The sequence below is a fragment of the Anomaloglossus baeobatrachus genome, chromosome 5 (assembly GCF_048569485.1).
Source record: "Anomaloglossus baeobatrachus isolate aAnoBae1 chromosome 5, aAnoBae1.hap1, whole genome shotgun sequence".
Classification (NCBI taxonomy): Eukaryota; Metazoa; Chordata; class Amphibia; order Anura; family Aromobatidae; genus Anomaloglossus; species Anomaloglossus baeobatrachus.
This window is the reverse complement of record NC_134357.1, coordinates 58,528,991-58,545,368: the sequence shown is the minus strand read 5'-3', so window position 1 is coordinate 58,545,368 and position 16,378 is coordinate 58,528,991. Positions and strand designations below refer to the sequence as shown.

The window sequence follows — 16,378 nt, the reverse complement described above, 5'->3', positions numbered from 1 at the left end:
ATTAAAATTTAGAATCTCCACTTCTTACCAAAAAAAGTTACTGCAAACCCTTCGACCACGCAAGCCCAGGGTCCCAGGTAAAAGTATCCTCTACTGTTGGTGGCAATACTGATACTGCCACCAATAAGGGACACTAAGAAGTCCGCCACTGACAGGTTCACGATGATGTAGTTTAGCGGCTGTCTCAGCTGTTTGAATTTAAGGGTCACTATGATGACAATAAAGTTCTCAACAACTGATAAAGTCGTAATCAGAAACATGAGGCCCGTCAAAAGTTGGAAGTTCCATGGCTCAATGGACTTCAGAGGTCCATTAAATGGGCTCCACTGCGTGGTTGTCTCAGGGCTGGCTGGTAGAGAATCATTGGATGGCATGTTGATGCTGTGAAGACGTAAAAGTGAAGTTGGCAGCAAATAAGTTCAGCTGCAAGTCTTCCAACCCGAAAAAGTGTTCTGCAGTCTTGAAGAAGATGGTGTCAACGTTCTGGACATTTTTGTTAAGTTTTTTTTTTAAAGGGTGCCAATAAAGAAAAGCATCAAGAGTTTAGTCACCAAGAGAATCAATGAACTCCGAGGAAGGTTGTATCTTGAGTACGCCTCCTTATATACGTGTGCCATAGAGTCAGGCGTGCTCGTGTGCAGCCACGCTTCAGCTGACAGCAGCAGTGCTGAAAACCTCACCAGGCATTCCTGTTTTGTAGTAGAACATTACACTGGGATCCCTCCCTGACCGAATGAAGAAAAAGAGTTAATCTCCTCCCTTCTCATAAGAAGGCAGGGTTCCTCAACACAGTGTGTGGACCTGTTTCGTAGCCTCGTCTGCTAAGAAAAGTGTCAGAAGATAATGACAGGGGTGGCAGTAGCCTCCTGCAAAAGAGCAATGTAAAATACCAAGACAAGGTTAATCCTCTCAGTGTCTGAGGATGACAGTGCAACATAGTGCAAGGAGCGCCGGAGAAGAAGACAAGATCCATCAGCGAATAGAGCACTGTTTATTATGGCAGTCAGATATGATGTGTGCATACTGCCCTTAAGTGTACAATTAAAGTCCTTTCACTGGCATATTAAATCCCCCTCCCTGCTGGTTACAATCAGCATATAAAAGCCATAGAATTACATGTACTCAGGGCCGAATCCGACATGACATTTCTAATTGTCTCTCCAGTAAAGGAGACAAACTCTAGCACAGCGCCACCTATTGGAAGTAGCGATCCTAAAAGTCACAAGTGGATTTTTGACAATCCTTTGCAATATGACTCAGGATATATAAGCCAGATCAGAATCCCAATTTGCAGACACGGTGTTTCGGGGTGCTTGCCCCTCGTCAGTGCAAAGTATGGGGGTGTCTGATCTGGCTCATGAGAAAGCTATGTGGGGACCACGGGGGAACACTATTCTCCTTAAGGAGACTTTGCAAGCCAGTCTGGCTGCCAGGTAAGGGGACTTATAGCTGCAATGCCCCTAAAATTCCACGGGGGAACACTATTCTCCTTAAGGAGACTTTGCAAGCCAGTCTGGCTGCCAGGTAAGGGGACTTATAGCTGCAATGCCCCTCTGGGAAATATTCAAATTGTCTCTCCAGTAAAGGAGACAAACTCTAGCACAGCGCCACCTATTGGAAGTAGCGATCCTAAAAGTCACAAGTGGATTTTTGACAATCCTTTGCAATATGACTCAGGATATATAAGCCAGATCAGAATCCCAATTTGCAGACACGGTGTTTCGGGGTGCTTGCCCCTCGTCAGTGCAAAGTATGGGGGTGTCTGATCTGGCTCATGAGAAAGCTATGTGGGGACCACGGGGGAACACTATTCTCCTTAAGGAGACTTTGCAAGCCAGTCTGGCTGCCAGGTAAGGGGACTTATAGCTGCAATGCCCCTAAAATTCCACGGGGGAACACTATTCTCCTTAAGGAGACTTTGCAAGCCAGTCTGGCTGCCAGGTAAGGGGACTTATAGCTGCAATGCCCCTCTGGGAAATATTCAAATTGTCTCTCCAGTAAAGGAGACAAACTCTAGCACAGCGCCACCTATTGGAAGTAGCGATCCTAAAAGTCACAAGTGGATTTTTGACAATCCTTTGCAATATGACTCAGGATATATAAGCCAGATCAGAATCCCAATTTGCAGACACGGTGTTTCGGGGTGCTTGCCCCTCGTCAGTGCAAAGTATGGGGGTGTCTGATCTGGCTCATGAGAAAGCTATGTGGGGACCACGGGGGAACACTATTCTCCTTAAGGAGACTTTGCAAGCCAGTCTGGCTGCCAGGTAAGGGGACTTATAGCTGCAATGCCCCTAAAATTCCACGGGGGAACACTATTCTCCTTAAGGAGACTTTGCAAGCCAGTCTGGCTGCCAGGTAAGGGGACTTATAGCTGCAATGCCCCTCTGGGAAATATTCAAATTGTCTCTCCAGTAAAGGAGACAAACTCTAGCACAGCGCCACCTATTGGAAGTAGCGATCCTAAAAGTCACAAGTGGATTTTTGACAATCCTTTGCAATATGACTCAGGATATATAAGCCAGATCAGAATCCCAATTTGCAGACACGGTGTTTCGGGGTGCTTGCCCCTCGTCAGTGCAAAGTATGGGGGTGTCTGATCTGGCTCATGAGAAAGCTATGTGGGGACCACGGGGGAACACTATTCTCCTTAAGGAGACTTTGCAAGCCAGTCTGGCTGCCAGGTAAGGGGACTTATAGCTGCAATGCCCCTAAAATTCCACGGGGGAACACTATTCTCCTTAAGGAGACTTTGCAAGCCAGTCTGGCTGCCAGGTAAGGGGACTTATAGCTGCAATGCCCCTCTGGGAAATATTCAAATTGTCTCTCCAGTAAAGGAGACAAACTCTAGCACAGCGCCACCTATTGGAAGTAGCGATCCTAAAAGTCACAAGTGGATTTTTGACAATCCTTTGCAATATGACTCAGGATATATAAGCCAGATCAGAATCCCAATTTGCAGACACGGTGTTTCGGGGTGCTTGCCCCTCGTCAGTGCAAAGTATGGGGGTGTCTGATCTGGCTCATGAGAAAGCTATGTGGGGACCACGGGGGAACACTATTCTCCTTAAGGAGACTTTGCAAGCCAGTCTGGCTGCCAGGTAAGGGGACTTATAGCTGCAATGCCCCTAAAATTCCACGGGGGAACACTATTCTCCTTAAGGAGACTTTGCAAGCCAGTCTGGCTGCCAGGTAAGGGGACTTATAGCTGCAATGCCCCTCTGGGAAATATTCAAATTGTCTCTCCAGTAAAGGAGACAAACTCTAGCACAGCGCCACCTATTGGAAGTAGCGATCCTAAAAGTCACAAGTGGATTTTTGACAATCCTTTGCAATATGACTCAGGATATATAAGCCAGATCAGAATCCCAATTTGCAGACACGGTGTTTCGGGGTGCTTGCCCCTCGTCAGTGCAAAGTATGGGGGTGTCTGATCTGGCTCATGAGAAAGCTATGTGGGGACCACGGGGGAACACTATTCTCCTTAAGGAGACTTTGCAAGCCAGTCTGGCTGCCAGGTAAGGGGACTTATAGCTGCAATGCCCCTAAAATTCCACGGGGGAACACTATTCTCCTTAAGGAGACTTTGCAAGCCAGTCTGGCTGCCAGGTAAGGGGACTTATAGCTGCAATGCCCCTCTGGGAAATATTCAAATTGTCTCTCCAGTAAAGGAGACAAACTCTAGCACAGCGCCACCTATTGGAAGTAGCGATCCTAAAAGTCACAAGTGGATTTTTGACAATCCTTTGCAATATGACTCAGGATATATAAGCCAGATCAGAATCCCAATTTGCAGACACGGTGTTTCGGGGTGCTTGCCCCTCGTCAGTGCAAAGTATGGGGGTGTCTGATCTGGCTCATGAGAAAGCTATGTGGGGACCACGGGGGAACACTATTCTCCTTAAGGAGACTTTGCAAGCCAGTCTGGCTGCCAGGTAAGGGGACTTATAGCTGCAATGCCCCTAAAATTCCACGGGGGAACACTATTCTCCTTAAGGAGACTTTGCAAGCCAGTCTGGCTGCCAGGTAAGGGGACTTATAGCTGCAATGCCCCTCTGGGAAATATTCAAATTGTCTCTCCAGTAAAGGAGACAAACTCTAGCACAGCGCCACCTATTGGAAGTAGCGATCCTAAAAGTCACAAGTGGATTTTTGACAATCCTTTGCAATATGACTCAGGATATATAAGCCAGATCAGAATCCCAATTTGCAGACACGGTGTTTCGGGGTGCTTGCCCCTCGTCAGTGCAAAGTATGGGGGTGTCTGATCTGGCTCATGAGAAAGCTATGTGGGGACCACGGGGGAACACTATTCTCCTTAAGGAGACTTTGCAAGCCAGTCTGGCTGCCAGGTAAGGGGACTTATAGCTGCAATGCCCCTAAAATTCCACGGGGGAACACTATTCTCCTTAAGGAGACTTTGCAAGCCAGTCTGGCTGCCAGGTAAGGGGACTTATAGCTGCAATGCCCCTCTGGGAAATATTCAAATTGTCTCTCCAGTAAAGGAGACAAACTCTAGCACAGCGCCACCTATTGGAAGTAGCGATCCTAAAAGTCACAAGTGGATTTTTGACAATCCTTTGCAATATGACTCAGGATATATAAGCCAGATCAGAATCCCAATTTGCAGACACGGTGTTTCGGGGTGCTTGCCCCTCGTCAGTGCAAAGTATGGGGGTGTCTGATCTGGCTCATGAGAAAGCTATGTGGGGACCACGGGGGAACACTATTCTCCTTAAGGAGACTTTGCAAGCCAGTCTGGCTGCCAGGTAAGGGGACTTATAGCTGCAATGCCCCTAAAATTCCACGGGGGAACACTATTCTCCTTAAGGAGACTTTGCAAGCCAGTCTGGCTGCCAGGTAAGGGGACTTATAGCTGCAATGCCCCTCTGGGAAATATTCAAATTGTCTCTCCAGTAAAGGAGACAAACTCTAGCACAGCGCCACCTATTGGAAGTAGCGATCCTAAAAGTCACAAGTGGATTTTTGACAATCCTTTGCAATATGACTCAGGATATATAAGCCAGATCAGAATCCCAATTTGCAGACACGGTGTTTCGGGGTGCTTGCCCCTCGTCAGTGCAAAGTATGGGGGTGTCTGATCTGGCTCATGAGAAAGCTATGTGGGGACCACGGGGGAACACTATTCTCCTTAAGGAGACTTTGCAAGCCAGTCTGGCTGCCAGGTAAGGGGACTTATAGCTGCAATGCCCCTAAAATTCCACGGGGGAACACTATTCTCCTTAAGGAGACTTTGCAAGCCAGTCTGGCTGCCAGGTAAGGGGACTTATAGCTGCAATGCCCCTCTGGGAAATATTCAAATTGTCTCTCCAGTAAAGGAGACAAACTCTAGCACAGCGCCACCTATTGGAAGTAGCGATCCTAAAAGTCACAAGTGGATTTTTGACAATCCTTTGCAATATGACTCAGGATATATAAGCCAGATCAGAATCCCAATTTGCAGACACGGTGTTTCGGGGTGCTTGCCCCTCGTCAGTGCAAAGTATGGGGGTGTCTGATCTGGCTCATGAGAAAGCTATGTGGGGACCACGGGGGAACACTATTCTCCTTAAGGAGACTTTGCAAGCCAGTCTGGCTGCCAGGTAAGGGGACTTATAGCTGCAATGCCCCTAAAATTCCACGGGGGAACACTATTCTCCTTAAGGAGACTTTGCAAGCCAGTCTGGCTGCCAGGTAAGGGGACTTATAGCTGCAATGCCCCTCTGGGAAATATTCAAATTGTCTCTCCAGTAAAGGAGACAAACTCTAGCACAGCGCCACCTATTGGAAGTAGCGATCCTAAAAGTCACAAGTGGATTTTTGACAATCCTTTGCAATATGACTCAGGATATATAAGCCAGATCAGAATCCCAATTTGCAGACACGGTGTTTCGGGGTGCTTGCCCCTCGTCAGTGCAAAGTATGGGGGTGTCTGATCTGGCTCATGAGAAAGCTATGTGGGGACCACGGGGGAACACTATTCTCCTTAAGGAGACTTTGCAAGCCAGTCTGGCTGCCAGGTAAGGGGACTTATAGCTGCAATGCCCCTAAAATTCCACGGGGGAACACTATTCTCCTTAAGGAGACTTTGCAAGCCAGTCTGGCTGCCAGGTAAGGGGACTTATAGCTGCAATGCCCCTCTGGGAAATATTCAAATTGTCTCTCCAGTAAAGGAGACAAACTCTAGCACAGCGCCACCTATTGGAAGTAGCGATCCTAAAAGTCACAAGTGGATTTTTGACAATCCTTTGCAATATGACTCAGGATATATAAGCCAGATCAGAATCCCAATTTGCAGACACGGTGTTTCGGGGTGCTTGCCCCTCGTCAGTGCAAAGTATGGGGGTGTCTGATCTGGCTCATGAGAAAGCTATGTGGGGACCACGGGGGAACACTATTCTCCTTAAGGAGACTTTGCAAGCCAGTCTGGCTGCCAGGTAAGGGGACTTATAGCTGCAATGCCCCTAAAATTCCACGGGGGAACACTATTCTCCTTAAGGAGACTTTGCAAGCCAGTCTGGCTGCCAGGTAAGGGGACTTATAGCTGCAATGCCCCTCTGGGAAATATTCAAATTGTCTCTCCAGTAAAGGAGACAAACTCTAGCACAGCGCCACCTATTGGAAGTAGCGATCCTAAAAGTCACAAGTGGATTTTTGACAATCCTTTGCAATATGACTCAGGATATATAAGCCAGATCAGAATCCCAATTTGCAGACACGGTGTTTCGGGGTGCTTGCCCCTCGTCAGTGCAAAGTATGGGGGTGTCTGATCTGGCTCATGAGAAAGCTATGTGGGGACCACGGGGGAACACTATTCTCCTTAAGGAGACTTTGCAAGCCAGTCTGGCTGCCAGGTAAGGGGACTTATAGCTGCAATGCCCCTAAAATTCCACGGGGGAACACTATTCTCCTTAAGGAGACTTTGCAAGCCAGTCTGGCTGCCAGGTAAGGGGACTTATAGCTGCAATGCCCCTCTGGGAAATATTCAAATTGTCTCTCCAGTAAAGGAGACAAACTCTAGCACAGCGCCACCTATTGGAAGTAGCGATCCTAAAAGTCACAAGTGGATTTTTGACAATCCTTTGCAATATGACTCAGGATATATAAGCCAGATCAGAATCCCAATTTGCAGACACGGTGTTTCGGGGTGCTTGCCCCTCGTCAGTGCAAAGTATGGGGGTGTCTGATCTGGCTCATGAGAAAGCTATGTGGGGACCACGGGGGAACACTATTCTCCTTAAGGAGACTTTGCAAGCCAGTCTGGCTGCCAGGTAAGGGGACTTATAGCTGCAATGCCCCTAAAATTCCACGGGGGAACACTATTCTCCTTAAGGAGACTTTGCAAGCCAGTCTGGCTGCCAGGTAAGGGGACTTATAGCTGCAATGCCCCTCTGGGAAATATTCAAATTGTCTCTCCAGTAAAGGAGACAAACTCTAGCACAGCGCCACCTATTGGAAGTAGCGATCCTAAAAGTCACAAGTGGATTTTTGACAATCCTTTGCAATATGACTCAGGATATATAAGCCAGATCAGAATCCCAATTTGCAGACACGGTGTTTCGGGGTGCTTGCCCCTCGTCAGTGCAAAGTATGGGGGTGTCTGATCTGGCTCATGAGAAAGCTATGTGGGGACCACGGGGGAACACTATTCTCCTTAAGGAGACTTTGCAAGCCAGTCTGGCTGCCAGGTAAGGGGACTTATAGCTGCAATGCCCCTAAAATTCCACGGGGGAACACTATTCTCCTTAAGGAGACTTTGCAAGCCAGTCTGGCTGCCAGGTAAGGGGACTTATAGCTGCAATGCCCCTCTGGGAAATATTCAAATTGTCTCTCCAGTAAAGGAGACAAACTCTAGCACAGCGCCACCTATTGGAAGTAGCGATCCTAAAAGTCACAAGTGGATTTTTGACAATCCTTTGCAATATGACTCAGGATATATAAGCCAGATCAGAATCCCAATTTGCAGACACGGCGTTTCGGGGTGCTTGCCCCTCGTCAGTGCAAAGTATGGGGGTGTCTGATCTGGCTCATGAGAAAGCTATGTGGGGACCACGGGGGAACACTATTCTCCTTAAGGAGACTTTGCAAGCCAGTCTGGCTGCCAGGTAAGGGGACTTATAGCTGCAATGCCCCTAAAATTCCACGGGGGAACACTATTCTCCTTAAGGAGACTTTGCAAGCCAGTCTGGCTGCCAGGTAAGGGGACTTATAGCTGCAATGCCCCTCTGGGAAATATTCAAATTGTCTCTCCAGTAAAGGAGACAAACTCTAGCACAGCGCCACCTATTGGAAGTAGCGATCCTAAAAGTCACAAGTGGATTTTTGACAATCCTTTGCAATATGACTCAGGATATATAAGCCAGATCAGAATCCCAATTTGCAGACACGGTGTTTCGGGGTGCTTGCCCCTCGTCAGTGCAAAGTATGGGGGTGTCTGATCTGGCTCATGAGAAAGCTATGTGGGGACCACGGGGGAACACTATTCTCCTTAAGGAGACTTTGCAAGCCAGTCTGGCTGCCAGGTAAGGGGACTTATAGCTGCAATGCCCCTAAAATTCCACGGGGGAACACTATTCTCCTTAAGGAGACTTTGCAAGCCAGTCTGGCTGCCAGGTAAGGGGACTTATAGCTGCAATGCCCCTCTGGGAAATATTCAAATTGTCTCTCCAGTAAAGGAGACAAACTCTAGCACAGCGCCACCTATTGGAAGTAGCGATCCTAAAAGTCACAAGTGGATTTTTGACAATCCTTTGCAATATGACTCAGGATATATAAGCCAGATCAGAATCCCAATTTGCAGACACGGTGTTTCGGGGTGCTTGCCCCTCGTCAGTGCAAAGTATGGGGGTGTCTGATCTGGCTCATGAGAAAGCTATGTGGGGACCACGGGGGAACACTATTCTCCTTAAGGAGACTTTGCAAGCCAGTCTGGCTGCCAGGTAAGGGGACTTATAGCTGCAATGCCCCTAAAATTCCACGGGGGAACACTATTCTCCTTAAGGAGACTTTGCAAGCCAGTCTGGCTGCCAGGTAAGGGGACTTATAGCTGCAATGCCCCTCTGGGAAATATTCAAATTGTCTCTCCAGTAAAGGAGACAAACTCTAGCACAGCGCCACCTATTGGAAGTAGCGATCCTAAAAGTCACAAGTGGATTTTTGACAATCCTTTGCAATATGACTCAGGATATATAAGCCAGATCAGAATCCCAATTTGCAGACACGGTGTTTCGGGGTGCTTGCCCCTCGTCAGTGCAAAGTATGGGGGTGTCTGATCTGGCTCATGAGAAAGCTATGTGGGGACCACGGGGGAACACTATTCTCCTTAAGGAGACTTTGCAAGCCAGTCTGGCTGCCAGGTAAGGGGACTTATAGCTGCAATGCCCCTAAAATTCCACGGGGGAACACTATTCTCCTTAAGGAGACTTTGCAAGCCAGTCTGGCTGCCAGGTAAGGGGACTTATAGCTGCAATGCCCCTCTGGGAAATATTCAAATTGTCTCTCCAGTAAAGGAGACAAACTCTAGCACAGCGCCACCTATTGGAAGTAGCGATCCTAAAAGTCACAAGTGGATTTTTGACAATCCTTTGCAATATGACTCAGGATATATAAGCCAGATCAGAATCCCAATTTGCAGACACGGTGTTTCGGGGTGCTTGCCCCTCGTCAGTGCAAAGTATGGGGGTGTCTGATCTGGCTCATGAGAAAGCTATGTGGGGACCACGGGGGAACACTATTCTCCTTAAGGAGACTTTGCAAGCCAGTCTGGCTGCCAGGTAAGGGGACTTATAGCTGCAATGCCCCTAAAATTCCACGGGGGAACACTATTCTCCTTAAGGAGACTTTGCAAGCCAGTCTGGCTGCCAGGTAAGGGGACTTATAGCTGCAATGCCCCTCTGGGAAATATTCAAATTGTCTCTCCAGTAAAGGAGACAAACTCTAGCACAGCGCCACCTATTGGAAGTAGCGATCCTAAAAGTCACAAGTGGATTTTTGACAATCCTTTGCAATATGACTCAGGATATATAAGCCAGATCAGAATCCCAATTTGCAGACACGGTGTTTCGGGGTGCTTGCCCCTCGTCAGTGCAAAGTATGGGGGTGTCTGATCTGGCTCATGAGAAAGCTATGTGGGGACCACGGGGGAACACTATTCTCCTTAAGGAGACTTTGCAAGCCAGTCTGGCTGCCAGGTAAGGGGACTTATAGCTGCAATGCCCCTAAAATTCCACGGGGGAACACTATTCTCCTTAAGGAGACTTTGCAAGCCAGTCTGGCTGCCAGGTAAGGGGACTTATAGCTGCAATGCCCCTCTGGGAAATATTCAAATTGTCTCTCCAGTAAAGGAGACAAACTCTAGCACAGCGCCACCTATTGGAAGTAGCGATCCTAAAAGTCACAAGTGGATTTTTGACAATCCTTTGCAATATGACTCAGGATATATAAGCCAGATCAGAATCCCAATTTGCAGACACGGTGTTTCGGGGTGCTTGCCCCTCGTCAGTGCAAAGTATGGGGGTGTCTGATCTGGCTCATGAGAAAGCTATGTGGGGACCACGGGGGAACACTATTCTCCTTAAGGAGACTTTGCAAGCCAGTCTGGCTGCCAGGTAAGGGGACTTATAGCTGCAATGCCCCTAAAATTCCACGGGGGAACACTATTCTCCTTAAGGAGACTTTGCAAGCCAGTCTGGCTGCCAGGTAAGGGGACTTATAGCTGCAATGCCCCTCTGGGAAATATTCAAATTGTCTCTCCAGTAAAGGAGACAAACTCTAGCACAGCGCCACCTATTGGAAGTAGCGATCCTAAAAGTCACAAGTGGATTTTTGACAATCCTTTGCAATATGACTCAGGATATATAAGCCAGATCAGAATCCCAATTTGCAGACACGGTGTTTCGGGGTGCTTGCCCCTCGTCAGTGCAAAGTATGGGGGTGTCTGATCTGGCTCATGAGAAAGCTATGTGGGGACCACGGGGGAACACTATTCTCCTTAAGGAGACTTTGCAAGCCAGTCTGGCTGCCAGGTAAGGGGACTTATAGCTGCAATGCCCCTAAAATTCCACGGGGGAACACTATTCTCCTTAAGGAGACTTTGCAAGCCAGTCTGGCTGCCAGGTAAGGGGACTTATAGCTGCAATGCCCCTCTGGGAAATATTCAAATTGTCTCTCCAGTAAAGGAGACAAACTCTAGCACAGCGCCACCTATTGGAAGTAGCGATCCTAAAAGTCACAAGTGGATTTTTGACAATCCTTTGCAATATGACTCAGGATATATAAGCCAGATCAGAATCCCAATTTGCAGACACGGTGTTTCGGGGTGCTTGCCCCTCGTCAGTGCAAAGTATGGGGGTGTCTGATCTGGCTCATGAGAAAGCTATGTGGGGACCACGGGGGAACACTATTCTCCTTAAGGAGACTTTGCAAGCCAGTCTGGCTGCCAGGTAAGGGGACTTATAGCTGCAATGCCCCTAAAATTCCACGGGGGAACACTATTCTCCTTAAGGAGACTTTGCAAGCCAGTCTGGCTGCCAGGTAAGGGGACTTATAGCTGCAATGCCCCTCTGGGAAATATTCAAATTGTCTCTCCAGTAAAGGAGACAAACTCTAGCACAGCGCCACCTATTGGAAGTAGCGATCCTAAAAGTCACAAGTGGATTTTTGACAATCCTTTGCAATATGACTCAGGATATATAAGCCAGATCAGAATCCCAATTTGCAGACACGGTGTTTCGGGGTGCTTGCCCCTCGTCAGTGCAAAGTATGGGGGTGTCTGATCTGGCTCATGAGAAAGCTATGTGGGGACCACGGGGGAACACTATTCTCCTTAAGGAGACTTTGCAAGCCAGTCTGGCTGCCAGGTAAGGGGACTTATAGCTGCAATGCCCCTAAAATTCCACGGGGGAACACTATTCTCCTTAAGGAGACTTTGCAAGCCAGTCTGGCTGCCAGGTAAGGGGACTTATAGCTGCAATGCCCCTCTGGGAAATATTCAAATTGTCTCTCCAGTAAAGGAGACAAACTCTAGCACAGCGCCACCTATTGGAAGTAGCGATCCTAAAAGTCACAAGTGGATTTTTGACAATCCTTTGCAATATGACTCAGGATATATAAGCCAGATCAGAATCCCAATTTGCAGACACGGTGTTTCGGGGTGCTTGCCCCTCGTCAGTGCAAAGTATGGGGGTGTCTGATCTGGCTCATGAGAAAGCTATGTGGGGACCACGGGGGAACACTATTCTCCTTAAGGAGACTTTGCAAGCCAGTCTGGCTGCCAGGTAAGGGGACTTATAGCTGCAATGCCCCTAAAATTCCACGGGGGAACACTATTCTCCTTAAGGAGACTTTGCAAGCCAGTCTGGCTGCCAGGTAAGGGGACTTATAGCTGCAATGCCCCTCTGGGAAATATTCAAATTGTCTCTCCAGTAAAGGAGACAAACTCTAGCACAGCGCCACCTATTGGAAGTAGCGATCCTAAAAGTCACAAGTGGATTTTTGACAATCCTTTGCAATATGACTCAGGATATATAAGCCAGATCAGAATCCCAATTTGCAGACACGGTGTTTCGGGGTGCTTGCCCCTCGTCAGTGCAAAGTATGGGGGTGTCTGATCTGGCTCATGAGAAAGCTATGTGGGGACCACGGGGGAACACTATTCTCCTTAAGGAGACTTTGCAAGCCAGTCTGGCTGCCAGGTAAGGGGACTTATAGCTGCAATGCCCCTAAAATTCCACGGGGGAACACTATTCTCCTTAAGGAGACTTTGCAAGCCAGTCTGGCTGCCAGGTAAGGGGACTTATAGCTGCAATGCCCCTCTGGGAAATATTCAAATTGTCTCTCCAGTAAAGGAGACAAACTCTAGCACAGCGCCACCTATTGGAAGTAGCGATCCTAAAAGTCACAAGTGGATTTTTGACAATCCTTTGCAATATGACTCAGGATATATAAGCCAGATCAGAATCCCAATTTGCAGACACGGTGTTTCGGGGTGCTTGCCCCTCGTCAGTGCAAAGTATGGGGGTGTCTGATCTGGCTCATGAGAAAGCTATGTGGGGACCACGGGGGAACACTATTCTCCTTAAGGAGACTTTGCAAGCCAGTCTGGCTGCCAGGTAAGGGGACTTATAGCTGCAATGCCCCTAAAATTCCACGGGGGAACACTATTCTCCTTAAGGAGACTTTGCAAGCCAGTCTGGCTGCCAGGTAAGGGGACTTATAGCTGCAATGCCCCTCTGGGAAATATTCAAATTGTCTCTCCAGTAAAGGAGACAAACTCTAGCACAGCGCCACCTATTGGAAGTAGCAATCCTAAAAGTCACAAGTGGATTTTTGACAATCCTTTGCAATATGACTCAGGATATATAAGCCAGATCAGAATCCCAATTTGCAGACACGGTGTTTCGGGGTGCTTGCCCCTCGTCAGTGCAAAGTATGGGGGTGTCTGATCTGGCTCATGAGAAAGCTATGTGGGGACCACGGGGGAACACTATTCTCCTTAAGGAGACTTTGCAAGCCAGTCTGGCTGCCAGGTAAGGGGACTTATAGCTGCAATGCCCCTAAAATTCCACGGGGGAACACTATTCTCCTTAAGGAGACTTTGCAAGCCAGTCTGGCTGCCAGGTAAGGGGACTTATAGCTGCAATGCCCCTCTGGGAAATATTCAAATTGTCTCTCCAGTAAAGGAGACAAACTCTAGCACAGCGCCACCTATTGGAAGTAGCGATCCTAAAAGTCACAAGTGGATTTTTGACAATCCTTTGCAATATGACTCAGGATATATAAGCCAGATCAGAATCCCAATTTGCAGACACGGTGTTTCGGGGGACATTTCTAGTAATTATTATTGAGTGGAGAAAAGTCCCATTAAACTATTATTTTTTTGTAGAAAAAAAAATTAAGTTCAATGAAAAAAATGTACACACTTTATTCCAACATAAAAGGGATGCGGAAGATGCTGGATTATTGTTTTATTTTAAAAACTAATTAGTAAGCAAAATATAACAAAAAATGCATTACGCATTTTAGACATTTTTTTTGCTGAGCTTCTGACTTCAATGGACTCCCAAGACATTCTTGATAAAAATCTGTTGCCATAAACTGGGGGCCAAGATTTGGAAGGAAGCTAAATCATTCTTTGGATTCCATGATGTGCGTATAGAGACTCCTCTGTGGGGCAACTTGGACCTCCTGCATTTCTGCGGATTGCCGGGCTTTGGGGAGTGGAGGAGTCGCGGAATAGTCTCCCTGGGCTCAATAGTCCGTGATAATGAGCTCCGCCCCTTTGCGCAACTGCAGGCGGAGTATGATCTGCTGGATTCCCATGGGTTCAAGTACCTCCAGGTCAGACATGCTTTCCGGGCTCAATTCTCTGGTCGTGGGGTTAGATTCTCTTCATTCCTGATAATTGGAATCATTCGCTCACAGGGCCCTGGGGGTCTTATCTCCAAATTAACCTTCGTCCGGCTGAATAGGTACAATTGTAACTATTCCCTTTTTAAATTGCACTATTTTTTTTTTGTTTCGAAAAGCCGTAGAGAGCTTAAATTTCGTGACATCTCAGCAGTTTTGGTCCAGAATATATTGGCCAAATTTCAATAAAATATCTCCACCCCCTTCTGAGATAAGGGGTCGAGAAATTTTGGCAAAATTATGCAGCCTGACAAAGGTTAAATTCATCCCTTATTCGGGCCAAGGCCATGAACAATCCTCTTTCCGTTATGGGGAAGTGGAAAGCCAAGATTCCTGAGCTAGACGATATAGCTTGGGACGACATAGTCGAATCCCACACCTTAGTACCTCCTGCACTTAACAATAGACTCATTCAACTATACATTATCCACCAGAGCTATATCACTCCTGTAAGACTAAATAAAATGAGCAACACTGTGGGGGACGGGTGCCCGAGGTGTGGGAGAGATGGTGCAGATTTTTGGTATATAATGTGGGAATGTCGGTATGTCTACTCCTATTGGAGGGATGTTACAATTGCTCTCTCCTCGATACTAGAGAAAGTGGTCCCTATGAGTCCAATCCTATATTTGTTTGGGGTGGTGAATCCTAACTCCTGGTCCCAACCTGAGAATTTGCTATTAAGGAGGGTCCTGTTCATGGCCCGAAAGGGCATAATACTAAATTGGAAGAACCCTCGCCCTCCTTCTAAAGCTTCTTGGATCGCCCTTGTGAATGCCATAATACCTCTAGAACAATTTTTGTTCAAGAACAGGGGCTCTCTAAATAAATTTGAGAAAATTTGGGGCGGGTGGTTGAGGTCGCCCTTGACGGGGGGTTCGCCCAGTTCCCTGGATACAAATTTACACGCCCTTTTGTCATGAAATCTTCTCTCTGTCTTGACAAGCATGCGGGCATGGGAATCCTATGGGATGTATTGGTTTACATGCTAGTGGTGTGACACGGTCCCCAGCAATAGATAACAATATACGTTGTCTATATGGTAATTTAATTTTAGAAGATAACCTATGACCATATACATTTTCACCATCAAATGTTCACCTTTTATCTTTATGTACAAATGCTGATTTGATTGCTGATACTATGTCCTATGTATCCTACAATAAAACGAGTTTAAAAAAAAATCTGTTGCCATCTACCAGGATGATGAAGACAAAACAAGGTTGAACATTTCAGCAAGACAATGATCCCAAACACACGGCCAAGAAAACTCTCAGTTGGTTTCAGAGAAAGAAAATAAATCTGCTAGAATGGTCTGGTCAATCACCGCAGCTGAATCTAATAGAACATTTATAGAAGGAAGAAAAGCTCCAAGTTCATAGAAGGAGCCCACGGGACCTTTAGGATGTAAAGAGTGTTTGAGTGGAAGAATGACCCAAAATCACACCTGAGCAATGCTGAGCTTCTGACTTTTAAAAGTGGCATTTGGAATGGGTGCTGCTAGTCATTTCATACTGCTCAAACCATGGGAAGTATAAAATGTACACAGCATCCCTCATCAGAGATAGGTACGTTTTATTCTGAAACTCTAATCTGGGCAAAGGAAGAAGAGTCCAGGTGTAGGAGGTGGTCGTGTTACCCTCCACTCCTACTGTGTTTTATGCTATTATATGTGCTTTACGCTGAATGTATTGTATATGTGTTGAATCCTGAATCCTACAGAGTATGTGATAGGTAGTGCTGTTACTAGAAGATACAGATTCTCGATGTAGCAAAGCTGGGACTGTGCAGCGGCAGGAGCCACTTATCGGCTGGGAACCCAATGTAAAGTGTTTTGATTGCATAATGTGTACTATATTGTAAATATATTAATGATATATTAACCAAATAAGCTGAAGGAATAGGTATTACAGATGTAGTAGTGTTAGACACTTCCTGGTTGTAAAGGAGCTTAGAGTAAATTGGGAGGAGT

At 47.0% G+C, this 16,378-nt stretch overlaps 1 protein-coding gene across 1 annotated transcript in view; it reads right to left on the bottom strand.

Moving 5' to 3' along the window:
- LOC142313286 (vertebrate ancient opsin-like) overlaps positions 1-651 on the bottom strand; it is a 61,909-nt gene extending 61,258 nt beyond the window's left edge. Inside the window, exon 1 of the mRNA XM_075352279.1 lies at positions 29-651. Within this exon, the coding sequence (XP_075208394.1) occupies positions 29-374 (346 nt within the window). The 5' untranslated portion in view covers positions 375-651. The remainder of the gene's footprint in view (positions 1-28) is intronic.
- Between the last annotated feature and the right edge of the window lie 15,727 nt (positions 652-16,378).